The sequence below is a fragment of the Muntiacus reevesi genome, chromosome 22, assembly GCF_963930625.1.
Source record: "Muntiacus reevesi chromosome 22, mMunRee1.1, whole genome shotgun sequence".
Classification (NCBI taxonomy): Eukaryota; Metazoa; Chordata; class Mammalia; order Artiodactyla; family Cervidae; genus Muntiacus; species Muntiacus reevesi.
Genome location: NC_089270.1, coordinates 32,373,750 through 32,393,512, shown reverse-complemented (window position 1 = coordinate 32,393,512; position 19,763 = coordinate 32,373,750). Strand labels below are relative to the sequence as shown.

The window sequence follows — 19,763 nt, the reverse complement described above, 5'->3', positions numbered from 1 at the left end:
TGAACCTGACCTCCCAAGAGCAAAAATCAGTCACAGTAATATTCTCTCTTGGGTTCATTGCTAGACTGGTTTCATTTATGATGGCCCTGCCTGGGTTGTAGCCAGTGAAGATTGTAGGATTACACGTGATCATTATCCTGGCGCCCATTGCTAATATCCCTACTTCTGCCCTCCAGGAACGTCCTCTCAAAGCAGGAAGTCTGCTCTGAGCAACAAATATCAACATAAAATTCAACTTTCCTTGCCATCTCTTCCAATATATGATTGACCCAGATGGTTGTCAAGAAGCAACAATTTATTGTCCTCTTTTTTAGGCTCAAGAGTAGGAAAAATAGAGCAGAGACAAGTGGGAAGCTAAGGCTTTTAATAAGACCAAGCAGATGAAGGCTCAAGCTCCTGCGCTCTGGATACTTACTTCCTTCTATCAGGCCTTTTTAGCCTCGGGAAGTCCAATACCATTACCCACCAGGCATGCGTGGCCAATAAACAGTTGAAATGTGGCTTATGCAACTAAAAAATTGAACTTTTAATTTTATTTAATTTTAATTCTTTTTTTTCTTATTCTTTTTTTTTAAATTTTAATTGGAGGCTAATTAATTTACAATATTGTGGTGGTTTTTGCCATACATCCACATGAGTCAGCCAACGGTGTACATGTGTTCCCCATCCTGACCTTCCCTCCCACCTTCCTCCACATCCCATCCCTCAGGGTCATCTCAGTGCACCAGCCCTCGGCACCCTGTCTCATGCATCAAACCTGGACTGGCAATCTATTCCACATATTATAATATACATGTTTCAATGCTATAAAGCAAAAATAAACAAACAGAACCTAATTGAACTTAAAAGCTTTTGCACAACGAAGGAAACTATAAGCAAGGTGAAAAGACAGCCTTCAGAATGGGAGAAAATAATAGCAAATGAAGCAACTGACAAAGAACTTTAATCTCAAAAATATGCAAGCATCTCCTGCAGCTCAATTCCAGAGAAATAAGCAACCCAATCAAAAAAATGGGCCAAAGAACTAAAGAGACATTTCTCCAAAGAAGACATACAGATGGCTAACAACCACATGAAAAGATGCTCAACATCACTCATTATCAGAGAAATGCAAAATTTAATTCATTTTAACTTATAAACCAAAGCAGGGTAAAATAGGTTTTAGCTAAACACAGCTTCACTGGTTTGCCAGAACTACTCTTTATATTATCTGCTGAAAATTTATCATCCAAATTGAAGTGTGCTGGAAGTATAAAACACACACCGGATTGAACATGGAAATGAGGGAAAAGACATAAAATAGCTTTTTGATAATTTCCCTATAGATTAAATGTTGAAGTGATGTTTGGACATAGTGGAGTACATAAAATATATTCTCAAAATTAATTTCATCTTTTTCACTTTTTTAATGGAGCTACTGAAAAATTTTAAATTAGATATGAAAATCAAAGATGCTTGCTCCTTGGAAGAAAGGCTACGACAAACCTAGATGGGATATTAAAAAAGCAAAGACATTACTTTGTTGACAAAGGTCTGTACAGTCAAAGCCATGGTTTTTCCAGTAGTAAAGTATGGATGCGAGAGCTGCACAATAAAAATGGCTGAGCGTCAGAGGAATTGATACCTTTGAACTGTGGTGTGGAGAAGACTTTTGAGGGTCTCTTGGACAGTAAGGAGATCAATCCAGTCAATCCTAAAGGAAATCAACCCTGAATACTCATTGGAAGGACTGATGCTGAAGCTGCAATACTTTGACCAACTGGTGTGAAGAGCCGACACATTGGAAAAGACCCTGATGCTGGGAAAGATTGGAGGCAGGAGGAGAAGGGATTAACAGAGGACAAAATGGTTGTATGGTATCATCGACTCAATGGACATGAGTTTGAGCAAACTCCAGGAGATAGTGAAGGACAGGGAACTTGGCATGCTGCAGACCATGGGGGTCGCAAAGAGTCAGACACTACTGAATGATGAAACAACAATGTGACTTGCGTTATACTTCTATTGGACACAGCCGTCATAGCCCATCACCTAGTTTATATATTGTAAAGTGTTAAATAATAACTAAGAATGTTATATACACCATTTCATTTCATGCTCACCACAGATTCTTGAGGTACTATCCATTTTATAGGTGATGAAACTGAGGTGTAGTAGGATTAAATGATTTGTCAGCAGCCACAGCTTATGAGCGATAGAGCTGGGAATCATCCTGTGATCTGACACCCATCAGAGCTTATATTGAATAATTGACTCACTGAGACATTTACCTTCACTGAATTATAAATGTATTGACCAAATATGCTCAGAAGTTTATTTTTTTTTAATACAGCCTAAACCACCTAAGCCAATTACAAACATTGGGAAAATTCAGGCAGAAAGTGGGCAAATTCAGTCTCAGTCACTTCCAAAACAGAATCCAAATTGGACTCACCTTGAGTATGATAATGGAAAAACAATGAGAAGCAACTGACAGGGTCACAGCAACCAAAACTCAAATTACGCATAAGTTTAAATATTCCCCAAAGCACCATGTCACTAATATGTACCAAAACAATGAGTAAAAGTGATTCATTTCTCGCAGTTTCTTCATTTCCTTCCTGAAGGAATTTTTCCAAGCAATTTAAACTCTTGGCCAATTGGCCTTCATCAGAAGAACACAAGAGTACTGGGATATTGGTTGAAGGTGAAGAATTGTTCCACAGGAGGCTAATTATTTGAAATTTGCATTTACACTCACTACACATTAATTTCTGCACCTTACCAGGCTCTTGGCTGTCTTTAGAAGAGAATAGGGACAGTGAAATCCAACCAGATTCCCTGGTGCTGCTTCTGGAAATGGAATGATTCTGTCATCCACTTTGTAAATCTAAATGTTTTTTTCTGCAACTATTGAAAGGTAAGGGGAAGACTGAAAAATGAGTCTAGCTGTAGAGTTCAATGTGTCCTTAGAGGTGCTGATTCTCCAGGTTTGTTTCCTGAGTAAATATGTGTCTGAAACTCTATCTGAGCTGGGTGAATTTTTGATCAGCACTAACAAGCTGAAAGAAATGCCTCTGGATTTAACTCTTTCCCAACTACAAATATGCACACACACACTCATTTGTGTGTATACCATTGCATATATATGTACCTTAGTTTGAATGTGTTGCACTTTACATTAGGATCAAAATATCTCCATAGAATAAATCAGGTGTACCATTTGAAATCAGGTTCCAAGTCACTTTACACAGCGACACTACATGAGATCAGATTATTTTTGTCAGTGTTAGCATTATCCAGAATTATAAAATAGAAGAAAGGAGGGGCTCCTAACTCTTTCAAGTCCATTAAAATTGATTTTCCTCCTGAAATCTGGAGTAGAGAAACCCACCTAGGTAACTGGTCTGTGCCCCTTTCCAAAATGGCCATGTATTTAACTAATTGTCAATTAAAGTATATCAAACACATAGTTAAGATCCATTCCTTCACAAGAGTTATTTACATTTTGATAAGTAGCTCTTCAAGCCTGAAAAGATTCATGACACTTGGAAATGAATAAGTAACAACATAAATTTCACAGACAGGTATGGGGGAGAAAATAAGGAGATAGATCTATTTCCTCAAATGTTGCCATTTTGCCTGCTACCTACTTATAATACCAGTCTTGAGCTTACAAGTACCTCTTAGAAATATTCATGCAAGTGTTACCCTCCAACCAATTTTCCCTCCCCTTTTTCCTTCTTTTCTTGCTTTGACAAATATTTATGGAGAAGGCCAAATATTTATCGCCTATACTAGACCCATGTAAATACACACCTTTCAGATGTGTGTTTAGGTAGTATGTATCAGCATAAGGAATAGGCAGAGTTGGCTAGCTTTAAGCCTTTTGAAAATAATGGCAGAGACAGAAAAATAGATGCCCCCAAACTCTTCTCTCTGAGTTTCCCAAATATCACTGACCTAAAGCTGCAATCTTTCCGCTCTCTTTGAAGCCACTGCCGCTTGTTCTGCTCCTGCAGCTTTCTCCAGCTGTTGTCACATCTGTCTGAGATCACAGTAAGCTTGGCTGCGTTAGTACCTTCATATCTGTTATGTTAACTCCTGCTGGAACCTGGCACCTCAACTGTTCTATCAGCCCTGATCATCATCATTACCATCCAGGTTGACCTCAGTCCCAGCCAGCAGCCCTCATGTGGACTCCCTGTTAGATGCACACCTCGGGCAGCGGACAGTCGCAAACTACTCCCCACCGCGTGTGGGAAGAGGTGATGAGCCGCTAAGCTCAGCCATATTTTATCAAAGCCTTTGATCTCCGGTTTGATCTTTGCCAAGATCTGTGACACAAACAGGTCTCTGCTCGCATGGCAACTGGTGCTTACTAACTCTGTTCGCCTTTTTAGCTTGAGCATCCTGCCGCCTATATATTCATGCAGCCTAACAAAATCAAAGGTCAGAGTGAAAATAGGTGCTTTGTAATCAAGAACATCTTTTCATTCACTGTTTTGCCTCATTGCAGAGCCCCACACTTTTTAGAGGTTTTCCTTTGTACCTGCCTGAAGGGCATCATTAGATCATTTTCTGTCAGTGCCTTTTTGGCTTGGAATAGGCACTTTTTAGAGAGGCTGCAAGATAAAATAACTCGATGTGTATTGCATAATAACTTTATTAGATAAACATTTAATATGCTAAACTTGTATCATGAGTAATTGAAATATCCTTCAGCAAGAAATGACAAAAAAACTATCTTGATTTTCTTGTATTTTGAATAACCTTTAAAAAGACTGGGTCTGCTCAAAGGAAAATTTGAAATAATTATGAAAAAGAGAACCGTGAAAGCCTAGGAAAAAAGAAAGAAGCTAGACATGACAGATGGGATGAGAAAAACAAAATCACTCAGACCCTGACCACATGATGTGGGCAAGGATTGTGAACTTGACTCTTAAGGGAATGGGAAGCCCATGTAAGATTTAAGAGTAAGAATGGAAATGCCAGAACCACAGAAAGGATCATTTGAACAGAGGCAGTAGGCAGAAGTGGAACAGATGGACTACTTATAGGCAAAGTATTTCAATGACAAGAATCATTCAGGTAAAGACAAGAGCAGCAGTGGAAGGAGAGAGGGAAAGCTGCAAATATAAAGTGAAGCAGCAAGATTTGGCAATTGATTCAAGCAAAGGGCAGAGATATATAAAGCTCTTCCTGAGGTTTGGGGTTTGGATGTCAGAAAGACTGAGACACAAAGCTGCTGCCTTCTGTGAAGTACCATTAAGGAGATAATTACAGTGGGAAGGAAGGGCATGTGCAAGAAGAAAAAAAAAATAATAATAACATCTCATTCTGGTTCCACACATCAGCCAGTTTGACCATCATCAGGACTGAATAGACCAGAGGCATTCTAAATTCAAGAAATCTTCCCTGGTGTCTCAGACGGTGAAGAGTCTGCCTGCAATGCTTTAGGCTTGGGTTCAATCCTTGGGTTGGGAAAATCCCCTGGAGCAGGGCATGGCAACCCACTCCAGTATACTTGCCTGGAGAATCCCCATGGACAGAGGAGCCTGGCAGACTACAGTCCATGGGGTTGCAAAGAGTCAGACATGACTGAGCTACTAAGCACAGCACAGTTTCAAATACATTGGAAAAATACAACCAAAGTATGATCAAAACAAATCAAACAGGCCTATCAGGCAATGGCACCAGGAAGGATATTAAGTTAAAGATTTAGCCAGTGTTTGGCCCAACTTTCCTTTTTTTATTCTGCAGTAATATATGAGACATAAACAGAAGTAGGAAGGCATGCACATGCCATTATAAATAGTACTTGTCTACAAGTTGAGTAACCTGGGATTTAGTGTCACTTGAGGACCTCCTGGCTTCTTTGACATCACCTCACCTGTTTTATTTTTTTCCTTTGTAAAGCCCATTGCTTCTCAACCTTTATTCTTAGGCATTCCCTGTGCTCGAAATCTTAATTTTGAAGAGCCTCAGGATTTAGACTTCAGTCCTCATCTCTGTCTATATGTTCTCCATCCATAAGAGATCTTATCTTGAACTTTGGCTTCAAATACCATCAGTATGCAGATCATTTCCAGTTTCCGTCTCTAGGGCTGACCTCCTCATTCAGCCCCCAATTCATAATCCAACAGTCCAGTAGCCCACCAGACATCTCCATGAAGGTAGCCTGCAGACATCTCATAGTTGACGAGTCCAGAACAGAATTCCTGATTTCTTCTACATGTAGACCACTTCATCTTCCCCCAGTGTACCCATCTCGGTTTACCGGCATCACTATCAACTTAAATAAAAACCAAGAGGCAATTGTGATCCCTTTGCCTCATCCTTGACATTCAAAATAAGTCCTATAACCGTTCTCTTCTTTCAAACTCCCATCTACTACTATAACTCACAGTGTCATTACCTTTTATACGACTAAAATAGACTGCTAAAGTGATCCTCCTCCTGCCAGAATGATCTTTCAAAAAATGTAAATAATATCTTATCACTCATGTCATGTATGTATTCCCACTACATACAGTATACAATAATTATAAGTATAAATATGTCTATTTCCATAAAACTTAGAATATAAAACAACTTCTCACCAAGACTAGAAAGCCCTCTGTGATCTAGCCCCTCCCACTTCCTCCCTGCCCTCCAGAGACTGTTGGAGCACGTCATTGAGAGGATGAAACCGCCACTGGTTGACACTCAAGCTGGACCTCGGCAATCAGAAGCTAGTTGCCTCCTCCCCTATCCTTGGAATGTACCGTCCACCCACCGTCCCCACAGTGGGAGCTGTTCCAAGGACACAGCTTGGAGAGAGCAATGCGTTGCTATAACCATCTGGACAGGAAATGTAACTAAATGTAATGAAGTCTCCTATATAACTTATAAGCTTCTGGTAGGTGTGGAAATCTACTTGTCCTGCTGCCACCCAAATGTAAATTCCTTGCTTATTCAGCCAGTCATCTACCAGTCCAGAGAGTTCTACCTCTTTCTTTGGTCTCTCGTTGCCCTCCATGTATAGGGGCTAGTTTGCAAACTAAGTGACCCAGGCCTTCTATACTTCCTGAGTGTAAAATCTGTCTTCATACTTGCTCCTCTGCTTAAAAGGCTGCCTCAGTTCTTTGTAAGCCTGGCCTCTCCTTTTCATTCAGCTCACAGATGAATGATATCTCCTCAAGCAGACTTCCTTAAACACCAACTCAAAAGTGGCCAATTCTCAGTCACAGTTCCTCCTTCACATCCCACTGTTTCTTCATTTCCTTGTCTCTCATCACTACTAAAAGCATCTTGTTTCCTTAGTTACTTAGTTTCTCTCTCTTTGCTCTTAAATGTGCACTCCCTGAAAGGATAGTCTTCACACTTTTTATGTCCTCAGCACCTAGACAAATGCTTGGCACATGAGAAATAGCTGGAAAAAAAAAAAATTGTTACTTAATCAGCCTGGGCATCACTTCTTCATTTGGGGGGAAAAAAAAAAAAAAAAAGGTGTTAAGTGACCCTGAAATTTCACTCCAGTTCTATCATTTATTTTAAATATATTTGAGAACATAATGGGAAAAGTTTAATAGATGAACTCCCAGGTTCACCCAACAGACATTTAATAAGTATTTACTAAGTAAATAAAATTATTTCCAAGCTGATCCTTTGTATACATGCAAAGATGTAATCACTAGAGCCTCTGACATACTGCTCCTCTTTGTGCAAAAGCTTTCATTTGCCTCCCATTAATCTAATCTCTTCTAATTCTCTGAGGGAGTAAATACTCCCTCAGGCAAAATTTCACAAACACCTAGAAGAGCTGGTAGACACAAGTAGTACCATATTCGTTAACAGGCAGCATCTTTTCTAATTGGTTCATCTCCTCGACAAATGGTTTTTAAAATTTTGACATTCACACATCTTACTGTTTCCCAATTCAAGGCTTTATTTAAGCATCTAAATTTCCAGTACATTTAAATAAGGGTCTCAGTGAAGGACTTTCAATTAATGCTATATCAGGCAACAGTGGACACTAAGCTAATTTATTCTTCTAAGCCAAGGACTAGAAAGAGGATATGTAGATTTTCAGTCATATTTGTTTATAGGATAAACAGTACATAGCCTTTAATTAAATCAGTACATCAGTTCAGTTCAGTTCAGTCACTCAGTCATGTCTGACCCTTTGTGACCCCATGGACTGAAGCATGCCAGGCTTTCCTGTCCATCACCAACTCATAGTCTTTACTAAGAGTTGTTGTTTGATTCCTCATTGATTGAAGTTTGTGGACATTCTTTTTGTTTTGTATTTTTCTGAACTGGATTTTGATGATTCTGTTCTGTTTCCTGGAAATACTTTCCCCAGTTATTACATACTTGGTGGTATAACTTGTATTTGTAGGAGTGGCAGCTGAGATGCATTTGAGAAAGTGATTTAAAGACGTTATTGCTGCCATTTGTTTATGAGTTTACTGAGGAAAACCTGATGTCATGTGGATTTCTGCCATATCAAGAATTCCTGTCTTTAAAAAGTTCAAATGATGTAGCTGCATAATAGACATTTGTGATCTTCTCTCAGTCTCTTCAAAAGATATTGGAAATAAATAAAATCTAATTAAAACAAAATAATGGGGGAATGCTTAGGATTAGTTTTTCAGTACAGCAATGAGTTGGCTTTACAATTATTTTAAAGTGTCAGGAAAATTTGTCTTTGTGTCATTACAATAACTTAATCATTAATTAGTGTTCACTGGCCACTTTCCACTTCCCTAAAATCTCATCATAAGTAAAGACACTGTTTTACAATGTTTTACAATGAAATTTCTACTTAACTATCTGGATTCATTAAAATAAAACAGAAAATGGACATTTAATAAAATAATAGAATCTGTCTGATTTTTTAATGAAACTAATGTTTTAAGTCCACAATACTCTCTTTTCATTCAAGCCCAGAAAAATATTTAAAATATTGTCAAAAGCACTCACGAATCCCAGTTTCCTTTTGATGCTATTTCCTGGTGAACAACAGAAAAGTAAGGTATCACCTTCCACTGTAATTATCTGTCAGTATTTCATCACACACGGTAGATTGTGAGTTTTCCGGGAAAGGAATTTAACATTCTGTATCCCTGGGGTGCACGGTAACTTGCACATTGTAGGCGCTCGATTTGAGTAGACACCTGACTTTCACGATACACATCTTTTGCTTGGGCAAGCAGAAATCAATGAGGCTGCTTTAACTGTTTTTTCCCCAGCTATGACATTCAAGAAACATTGACCAAAGAAACTCACTTCCTTAATGTGTATTCCTATTCATATTTCTGGGACTGTTGCTGTTACAGGCAGCAATAACTTCAGAAATGTCAAAAATAAATTACAGTGAGGCCAAACCCTGGGATCCAGGTCAGATCCATCAGTTCATAGTTTGGTTTGAAAAACTTTCCCTAGTTTAAAAAGGTGACCTAACAGGAAGCTCAAAATTGGCCAATTTTCCCAGTATCTCTTACAGTTTAAGTTAGCATGAGCGTGGTCTTCTCACAACCTCTTCAGACAAGTGTCAACTCCCTGGCCCCATAACAGCTCCAAGGGGCTTCCACAATCATGAAACAGCAGCAGAAGGTATCCAAATGCTCATTTTGTAGCATTAAGTGAATGAAACAGGATATATTCTAAACAGAATATATGATGTGACTGCAGTTTGTGAAACAAAACATTTATGCATTTACTTGCATAGAGGACAGACTGGAAACAAATACAACTACATATTAACAATCGTTGTCTCTAGGTAGGAAAAAATATCATTAATTTGTATTTTCTTCTTAATTTTTTTTCTATTTTCAAAAAAATATATCTGTATATTTTGTAGATTCATAGATTATTTTAAATAAACATATATACCTTTTGTAAAATTTTAAATGAATGCACAAAACATCTATAATATGATATCCAGGTTTTTTAGAGGTATGTGTGTGTTTGTGTGTGTGTGTGTGTTTGCATAATATATATAATAAATGTGAAGAAAATTATCCACAAAATGTTAAACAATGTTCTAGATTCTTTTCCAAGCACTTGAACATAAATTTAAGCCTACACAATACCATACATATATCCACTCTTTATCATAACTTTATCACTAATTTTTAACCTTTTTACAGATGAGAAAACTAACTTTGCCCAAGTTTATACCACAGGATAATGACAATATCCAACTGGAACTCTCTCAAAATTCTTCCCTGCCTTCTTTCTAGTACCACCTCACGTCTGTCACACAGTTAGATGCACATCGATGGGATAAAATGAAGACTCCAAGTTAGCATCAAAGAGAAGTTTCAATGGGTATTTTGCCTACAGTTTGCTTGCACCTGCTTGAGAGGTTCTACCTCAATGATTTTGACCTTTCTAATGTACTGCTTAATACTTGCAGTTCAGTTCAGTCGCTCAGTCTTGCCCGACTCTTTGCAAACCTATGGACCACAATATACCAGGCCTCCCTGTCCGTCACCAACTCCTGGAGCTTGCTCAAACTCATGTCCATCTAGTCAGTGATGCCATCCAACCATCTCATCCTCTGTCGTCCCCTTCTCCTCCTGCCCCAATCCCTCCCAGCATCAGGGTCTTTTCCAATGAGTCAACTCTTCGCATGAGGTGGCCAAAGTATTAGAGTTTCAGTTTCAGCATCAGTCCTTCCAATGAACACCCAGGACTGATCTCCTTTAGGATGGACTGGTTGGATCTCCTTGCAGTCCAAGGGACTCTCAAGAGTCTTCTCCAACACCACAGTTCAAAAGCATCAATTTTTCGGTGCTCAGTTTTCTTCACAGTCCAACTCTCACATCAATAAGTACTAGTTATAAGATAAATAAGTACTATGGATAATTAATATACAACATGACAGCTATAGTTAGCACTGCCATTAGTATGTATGAAATTTGCTGAGTGACCCCAAGAGCTCTCATTACAAGGAAAAAAACTTTTTTGTATCTATATGAGATGAATGCTAACTACACTTACTGTGATAATCATTTCACAATATATGTATTTCAGAACGCCTTAAAGTAATACAGTGCTATATGTCAATTATATCTCAGTAAAACTGGAAAAAACAAAATTTAAATTAAAAAACATATCTCTAATGATACATGTTTGTTTTGTTTACTAATTTTGTTATCACTTTGTGATATAAAATTTGTTTGGAGCAAATGGAGAAATACTTTATTATCCCTGACAAATTTTATTAAGCCCAGCAGATAAATAGGCATCTCCAAAGCACATAAAAATAAATCTTTGGTCTACTCATATTTAAATGTTATCAAGGTGATAATGATGGGAGATGTTAATTGCCCCCAATAAGAAGAGCCCTGAACACTCTTTGTTCAATTTCAAGCACCTCATTACTAGATATTTGCACACTTCTAATAAAAAAGCAGTCAGAAGAGCTGAAGGCTAAAGTAATTCACTCATATGAAAAGGTCAAAAGAACATCAAGGAAGGCACGCAATTACTCCTCATTAATCTTGTCTCAGGCTATTTGAAATCAGGGTTCTGTGGAAGTCAGGGGAAACCTGGGCTTTGACACAGTCTATGCATGAATGAGTTTGTGTTAATGATGAACAAGGGTTTTTGAATATGTTTAAGTCATTAATTTTTAAAACACAAGGTAGTCCATTCTGGATAATTTGGGGACAGAATAATAAATAGCTATGTCTTGTTATTGTTTATTCTTCATATTTGTATATACCATAAAAACATATTTTAATCACTTCACTCAGGGGTGACCTGATGTCTAAAAAACTGGTTAATGCTAAGTATATTCAAAATCAGCTAGTGTACAAAACATAATGCTAAGATTTATATTTATAATAAGAAGACTTTCAAAATAATTGAAATATATCTGATATATATTTGAGAAACTGTCTGATAAGGGGTTATTATCCAAAATATAGAACTCCTATAACTCAATAGCAAAAAAACAAAGAATTTAATATAAAAATGGGGAAAGGATCTGAATAGACCTTTTTCCTTAAATTTGCAAATGACCAGTATATACATGAAAAGGCAGTCAAAGTTAATAATCATAAAGAAAATGCAAATCAAAACTGGAGTAAGACATCACTTCATATCTGTTAGGGTAACTATTATTTAAAAACAAAGGTTAGTAACCCCTGGCCAGGATGTGAAGAAAAGGAAACTCTTGTATACTGTTGCTGGAAATATAAATCAATGTGGCTACTATGAAAAACCACATGCATATTCCTTCAAAAAATTAAAAACAGAATTACCATTTGGTCCAGCAATCCTATTTATGGGTATATATCATGAATTAAAATCAGGATCTCAAATAAATATCTGCATATGTGCACTCCTATGTTCATTGGAGCATTATTCACTGTAGTGAAGACATGGAAAAAATGTAAAGGATCATCAATGGACCTATGATCAAAGAAAATTTGATATATGCATACAATGAAATATTATTTACCCTTAACAAAGGGCATCCTGCCATTTGCAGCAACTTGCATGGATCTAGAGAACACTATGCTAAGTGAAATAAGCCAGACACACAAACATACATAGTGTATGATCTCACTTATATGTAGAACCTAAAATAGTCAAACACGTAGAAATAGAGAGTAGAATGGGGGTGCCAGGGACTGTGAGGAGAGGGAAATGAAGAGGTGTTGGTCAAGGGTACAAAGTTTCAGTTCAGTTCAGTCACTCAGTCATGTCCAACTCGTTGCAGTTATGTAGACAATATAGGGGCTATGACTGTAAAGTATACTTAAGAATTTGTTAAGAGGGTAGATCTTATATTAAGTATCCTTATCACAAAAGGAAGCAAACAACAACAACAACAACAAAATACAAAGGACGCAGAAAGAAACTTTGGAGGTGATGGATGTTTGTGGCATTGACAATGATGATGATTTCAAGGGTATATACTTATCTCCAAACAGATTAAGTTGTGCTCATTCAATATCTACAGCTTTGTGTATGCCAATTACACCTCAATAAAGTAGTTAAAAATAGACTAAGTAAGAAGAGGACTATGTTAAAAATCAGATGACTGTTTGGTGAAAACACAGTGAGAACAGAGACAGGACTGTGTTTCATTAAAGTAAGGATAATTTGACCCATATTTGAAAGAGAATCAAGTTATAATTAGTTTCATCCATTAAGCACTGATTCTTGTTACCTTTAGTTACAGTCACTTTCTCAACTTGACCCTATATATCAAAATGCATATTTAACTTGCAGGTCAAATCATTACCTATTTAAATTATACATTGAGGAAAAGAAGATGTGAGATATATATATATACACACACATATATATATGAGAGATACACACATATATATTTAATGGAATATTTCTCAGCCATAAAAAGAACAAAATAATGCTATTTGCAGCAACATGGATGAATCTACAGATTGTCATACTAAATGAAGTAAGTAAGTCAGAGAAAGACAAATGTCACATGAAATCACTTATATGTGGAATCTAAAAAAAACAAAAATGGTACAAATGAACAGAAGTAGAATCATAGATGTAGAAAACAAGCTTATGGTTACCAAGGGGGAAGGAAGGGGATAAATTGGAGATTCAGATTGACATGTACACACTACTCTACATAAAATAGTTAACTAATAAGAACTGTATAACACGGGGCTCTCTACTCAGTAGAGACCTATACGGGAACAGAATATAAAAAAGAGTGAATATACACATATGTATAACCGACCTACTTTGCTATACAGCAGAAACCAACACAACATTGTAAATCAACTAAACTCCAATAAAAGTTAATTTAAAATAATTTTGAGTAATAGTATCCTTTAAGCAATAAAGTGTTCCCAGTTGAAGCATGATTTCCAATGTTTTGATGATATTAATATAATGTATTGTTTTCTACTGTGTGGTTATAAACAGACTTAAATGAGACTTTAAAGTAGTAATTACTTAATTTCTCAAAAGGAATAATAAGTGGATATAATTTGATTTTTATGAGACAATATTCCTGTTTTACTTTTGTTGAGTAATTAGGTAATTTATTCTTTCAACTCTACTACCTGTCAAACACTATGCTAGGCACTGGGGATTTTACAGTAAACATGAAGAAGTAGTCCTTGCCTGCATAGAGCCTTCTGCACCTAATGAGATAGCCTGCTTTAAAAAAAAAAAAAAAATTTGTCGCTATGAGGTTCTTCTAATGAGAGAATTTCTCTGAACACCTGGTTTAGATCATGTGGTAAGTCAGATACGTAAGACTCATAAAGTCAGTAAGAAGTCCCAAGGAAATGGGAACTGTATAATGTGATGTTATATGTGAGTGTTTAAAGAAAATGTAAATTAATTGTCCATTTGATTATTTTCTTGTTATATGGGAAAATAATTGCCCACTGATTGTACATTGCCAATAGCAGAAAGTTATTTGAAATGTATATTAGTTCTTCACCATGCCTTGAGCTCAAATATTTTTATAAGAATGGTATTAATACTATAAAATTATAGTAAAATGAATAAGGAAATAAAAATTTATATTTAATTTCTACCTTACAAATCTCTCAAGCATGTAGCCATATAAAAACACATTTAAATATAGTCAATGATTTTTTTTAATAAAAAGAAAAGCAAAAACAAATTAAATAATGGAAGACACAAGAAAAGGCAAATGTAATTATAAGTAGCTAGAGCAAAGAAACCTGATTTTAATTCACTCTCACCAGCCTTTACTGAGATTCCTAAGGTTCAAGGCAATGTGTGAGGTTGGCAAAAAAAAAATCAACATAAGTAAGAAATATGGGCTCCTAGGATTGCATGATTTTGTGAGGATTTATTTTCTTCTTATTCTAGTTTCTCTAATTCAGGATACATAGAGAGTATCTGATTCTAAATGAGTATCCAGCCCTCCTCACATATTACTGGATTGTTTGAGAGTTAATGAGAGGTTTAAGAGGAGAAATTAAAGCATTCCACAAGAGTCCTCCTTTGGTCAGACCCCCTTGCACAGAGATTGAGCTTTTTGTTGCATTTCCATGGCAGTATGTCTCAGGGTTGTTTGTGAGTTTCTCTCATCAATAAGAAGAATCTCATTGTGCCACCCACCAGGCTCGCACTTGCTAATCACTGTTAATTGCCGACAATTGAGATCAGCAGACTGTTCACTGGGTACTGCGATGGGTACTTAACTTATTGGCACTGAGGTTTCCTGTGTGCCCATTTCCACTAATGGATCATTTGTCCTGGAAATTGGAGGTCCCAGCATCAATCACGTAAATCAGACTCAGTAGGCGGAAGTATTTACCTTTCTCTTCACCTGCAGAAGGAGGACAGTGCAGACAGGGACTTACATCTGGCCAGAAAGCAGGCAGCCCTTGTGAAGAGCCAAAGTCCTTCCCATCCGCCAGGAAAGCTCCAGAAAAAGAAATTCTGGGAGCGGCAGACCGTTGTGAAACAGAGGGGATGATGAGAGGCAGAATCTTTCACTGCCATCCTCTTGTTTTCAGGCTCCTTGTCAATATGCCACAGTGCTACAGGAAAAGCCATAGGATGCCTCTGGAGATTACTAACGTGGCAGAGCTTCCTCATATCTGCCTCAAAAACTGCTTCCTTTTAAGAGGCTACTATCACTGTGAATCTGGAGACAAAAATCAAGCGATCAGAGATTAACTATTGATAGCAAATGGTCCTGATACAGAAGGAGCAAGGTATCAATGTCTTCCATCACCAATCACAGTGTCTTCCTCCAGAAGTCAGAAAGGGTACAACGTTACCCATGTTTGAGGTGATATGCATTTTCTTACAGTCATGTCATATGTACCTAATACTGACACGCCTTAGAGAGGGGATCTCCCTGGGACTTGTTAGAACTCTTGCAAACAGTGAACAGTAAAGCTTATCCCCTATAATCCCAAGCCACCATACCTTCACCTCCCATGATTACTATTCATCAGTAAAACTTATTCCAGGCTGTTAAAGAAAAACTGTCCCAACACTTGTTAACACAGTGTGTGCATGCTCAGTCACTTCAGTCATGTCCAACTCTCTGTGACCCCATGGATTGTAGCCCACCAGGCTCCTCCATCCATGGGATTCTCCAGGCAGGAATATGGAGTGGGTTGCCAAGCCCTCCTCCAGGGGATCTTCCCAATCTAGGGATCAAATCCATGTCTCTTACATCTCCCACATTGGCAGGCAGGTTCTTTACAACTAGCACCACCTGGGAAGCCCCATTAAAACACTGAGGAAGACTTTATTCAAGACTATATGTGATCGATGCCAGGATGATTAAAAAAGGGGAAAGAGACTGTCCTCAACTCGGAATTCAACAGAAAGAGAGCTGGAGATTTATAGCCAATGAGTAGAATGAGGGGTGTCAGTGGATGGAAAATTACTACGAAGAGACATCAAGGGTAGAGGAAGAGCTAGAAGTATCAAATTGGAAGGAGGGGGGAAGGATTCTCACTAAACTGACTTAGGATTATAGTGAAAACTGGACTTAGCAAACTGAAGAGAGGGCCCAACAGCAGGGCCTGGTCCAAAAGAAGGCTCAGGGTCATCTGCCTGCAGTTAGGTCAAGTAGAGAATGTGAAAGTGCTAGTCGCTTCGTCATATCTGACACTTTGTGACTCTATGGACTGTAGCCTGCCAGGACTCTCTGTCCTCTGGCTTCTCTAGGCAAGACCCCTGGAGTGGGTAGCCATTCCCTTCTTCAGAGGATCTTCCCAACACAGTGATCAAACCCAGGTCTCCTGCATTGCAAGGAGATTCTTTACTGTCTGAGCCACCCAGGCCCCCTGGGTCAAGAAGAGACTCTGTCAAGAAGAGGCAGTAACTCTTATAACAGGTCACCTTGCATCTAGAGGTTATAGAGTTTAAAACCAGATTCCTTAAAATTCTGTAATTAGAGTTTTCTAAATCAATAATCCAGTCAGAAACAAAAGAAGCCCCACTCAAACTGGTTTGAGTTTCAGTTTATAAAAATAGATTATTTTTATAGGGTCTATTCTTTACATTACTTTTCCCTTCCCTCCCAAATTCACTCCCTTTGATCCATGCAGATATTCCTGTTTCCCTCCAACTCCTGAAACTATTCCATCCATAATCCAACCAGTCTCTATTCCTATTTGTAGCTTCCCTGATTTTTGGTGTCTTTATTTCATCCTTTAAACATCTCCGTCTGCATCTGTCTTGACCTTGTCATTTAGGTTTGATTTAATATAAATTTTTAAAGGTTCCTGGATCCAAAAACTTACTGTGATTTGGTCCTGGAATATTAGTGTCCCTTCTTAAATTTTGTTTCTTGCTCTTATTCTACCTAATGTAGATATTTTCTAAACTCTCAGTCTACCTATCCTATCTCCAAGGTAAAGTCCAGTAAAATCAAATCTAAGATGTATTATTCTATTTCTTTGATTCAAGACACCTGTGAACTTTGAAACTATGAGTACCCTTGCCTGGTCACAGGGCTAAGGAAGAGAAATAAAATTTCTTTATAAAATGAAGGCCTAGAGTCTATAACATTCTTTCAGAGAGTAGCCCCTGTAACAGTTTTTGCATTCTTTTTTCCAGGCCTCAGATTTATAAATTGTCAGTTTGTGGAATATTATCTTCAATAATCAATTTCCTTATATTTTTAATGTTTTTATCCTTTTCATCTTCATAATATACCATCCTATTCTTTTTCCCACTCCAAGTACTTGAACTGGAGTATCAAAAATTTACCCAAATAGCTGGGTCCGAGGTGGGGCGCGTCCAGACGACTGAGGAGACGACGGTCGACCGTCAAGGCCGCAGCCGCCATGGCGTCCAGCGGAGTCCGCTGGCCGACGCCACGCTGGGGACCGACACTCGGCGGCGCTGCGCTGTTCTTGCTGCTCCTCCCGGCGGCCGCCACGCAGGGTTGTTCTCAGAACACAAGCAGAACCTGTGAAGAGTGCCTGAAAAATGTCTCGTGCCTTTGGTGCAACACGAACAAGATGTGCCTGGACTACCCAGTGACCAAAGTCCTGCCGCCCAGCTCCCTCTGCCGGCTGAGCTCTGCCCGCTGGGGCGTGTGCTGGGTGAACTTTGAGGCCTTGATCATTGCCATGTCAGTGATCGGGGGCTCCCTGCTCCTGGGGGTTGCCATCTGCTGCTTCTGCTGCTGCAGGAGGAGCCGGAGCCGACGGCCGGACAAGAGCGAGGAGAAGGCCATCCGGGAGCGAGAGGAGCGCCGGGTCCGGCAGGAGGAGCGGAGAGCGGAGATGAAGTTGAGACATGATGAAATCAGAAAAAAATATGGTTTGTTTAAAGAAGAAAACCCATATGCCAGATTCGAAAACAACTAAGACGCACTTGGTGGCGCGGCGAGCAGTCTCCAGGCCTCTAGTCAGCAGGGACCCCGCTGCCCGTCCGCCTCCCACCCTGAGGAAGGAAGCTGCCTTGGCCGAGGCCTGGGAGCTTCTGTTTCCTCTTCCCACGTTTCTGTATTTAGTCACTTGAGACATGAAGGCTGTTAGGGCTTCTCTGTTGTTCTGTTGTCTGCCTGGGGAGGACGTGGCGCACCTCAGGCCTCTGGTCGTCTGTGGGCCAATGCAGACGGCCCTGCATTCGGGCCGCGAGGTCCACATGCAGGAAGCGGGGCGGTGCAGTCCGTCCTGGGACCTCCCCCAACCCCTGTTGCTTCCCCTGAACCTCGGGGCCCAGGATGCGGTCTGACCTTGCCCACACCGAGTAGCATTGAGCCATAAACCTTTTTTTTTTTTTTTTTTTTAATTATTGAATTTTATTCTCCTACACAAAAGATTCTCCCAAAAAGCTTTATTGTCAAAGTTCAGACCATTTATAGGGTGATTTTTCAAGTTTGTGTCTTTACTGGTACATCAAGATATTTTTCTTGTGTTCATCTGAATTATAAAACCTCCGACGGGCGGTCGTCGGTCAGGTGCTATTGTGTCCTGGGGGTGGGAGGGCCTCCTGAGGCTCTGCCTGCCTTTTCAGCCCCACTGAGCGTCAGCCTCGGGGTTGGGGGTCTCCTGAGTCAGACCCTCCCTGCTGTCTCTGGTGGTCACTCAGGGCTTGCAGGTGACCACAGGCCCTCCCTCAAGAGGAGGGGGCCGCTGATGGGATCTCCACACATAGGCACTGGCGGCTGTCCCACTTTTCCACGGACCCTAGCTCCCTCCTGGTTGTCTGTCTTGGCCTGTCCTGGGAATCTCCCACAGAGGCGACTGCTTGAAGGGGTGTTGGGTGCGTATGGTGCCGCCCTTGGGGTTCCTTTCTTCCAGATTAAGATGCAGGCCCGCAGTCAGTAGCCCTTGCGCTTCCTGGCAGGACAGCAGATGGTGAAGTCACTGTGAACAGCCTTTCTTTAAAAAAATCTGAAAATAGTCCTAGTTGGCAAATTGTTTTAAATGAGGGAAACTGAGCTTTGGGAAGGAAGGTGAAAGTGTACAATAAGTAGGAGCGTTCAGGCGGATCCAGGGGTCACACGTGCCTGGTGAGCCGCGCGGATCTGTGTTTGACCTCACAGTTCCACCCTCACATTTCACAGACCAGAAACAACCTTTAACAAAATCCTTTGTCTTATTTCTCTGATTTCTTGGGGATTTAATAGCAATGAAAGTATTATGAAACATTCCTAAATATAACAGTCTGCAAATTTTTACTTTATGCTGTTTGTTCATAAACTTTTTAGTAGACTAATGAACTTTGTATTAACATGGTAGTTATATGAATGTAAAATCACTCTTTCTTGACTTGAGGCTGCTGAGCTGAAAGCCGAGCCGGGTTGTAGATAAAATGGGTTGTTAGAGCAGGGATGC

General features: G+C 39.3%; 1 protein-coding gene across 1 annotated transcript; it reads left to right on the top strand.

The window, feature by feature from the left end:
• Nucleotides 1–17,696: 17,696 nt before the first annotated feature.
• LOC136152700 (pituitary tumor-transforming gene 1 protein-interacting protein-like) lies at nucleotides 17,697–19,379 on the top strand. Its single transcript, XM_065914063.1, has one exon. The coding sequence runs from the start codon at nucleotides 17,760–17,762 to the stop codon at nucleotides 18,285–18,287; it is 528 nt and encodes a 175-aa protein (XP_065770135.1). The 5' UTR covers nucleotides 17,697–17,759; the 3' UTR covers nucleotides 18,288–19,379.
• The last annotated feature ends 384 nt before the right edge of the window (nucleotides 19,380–19,763 follow it).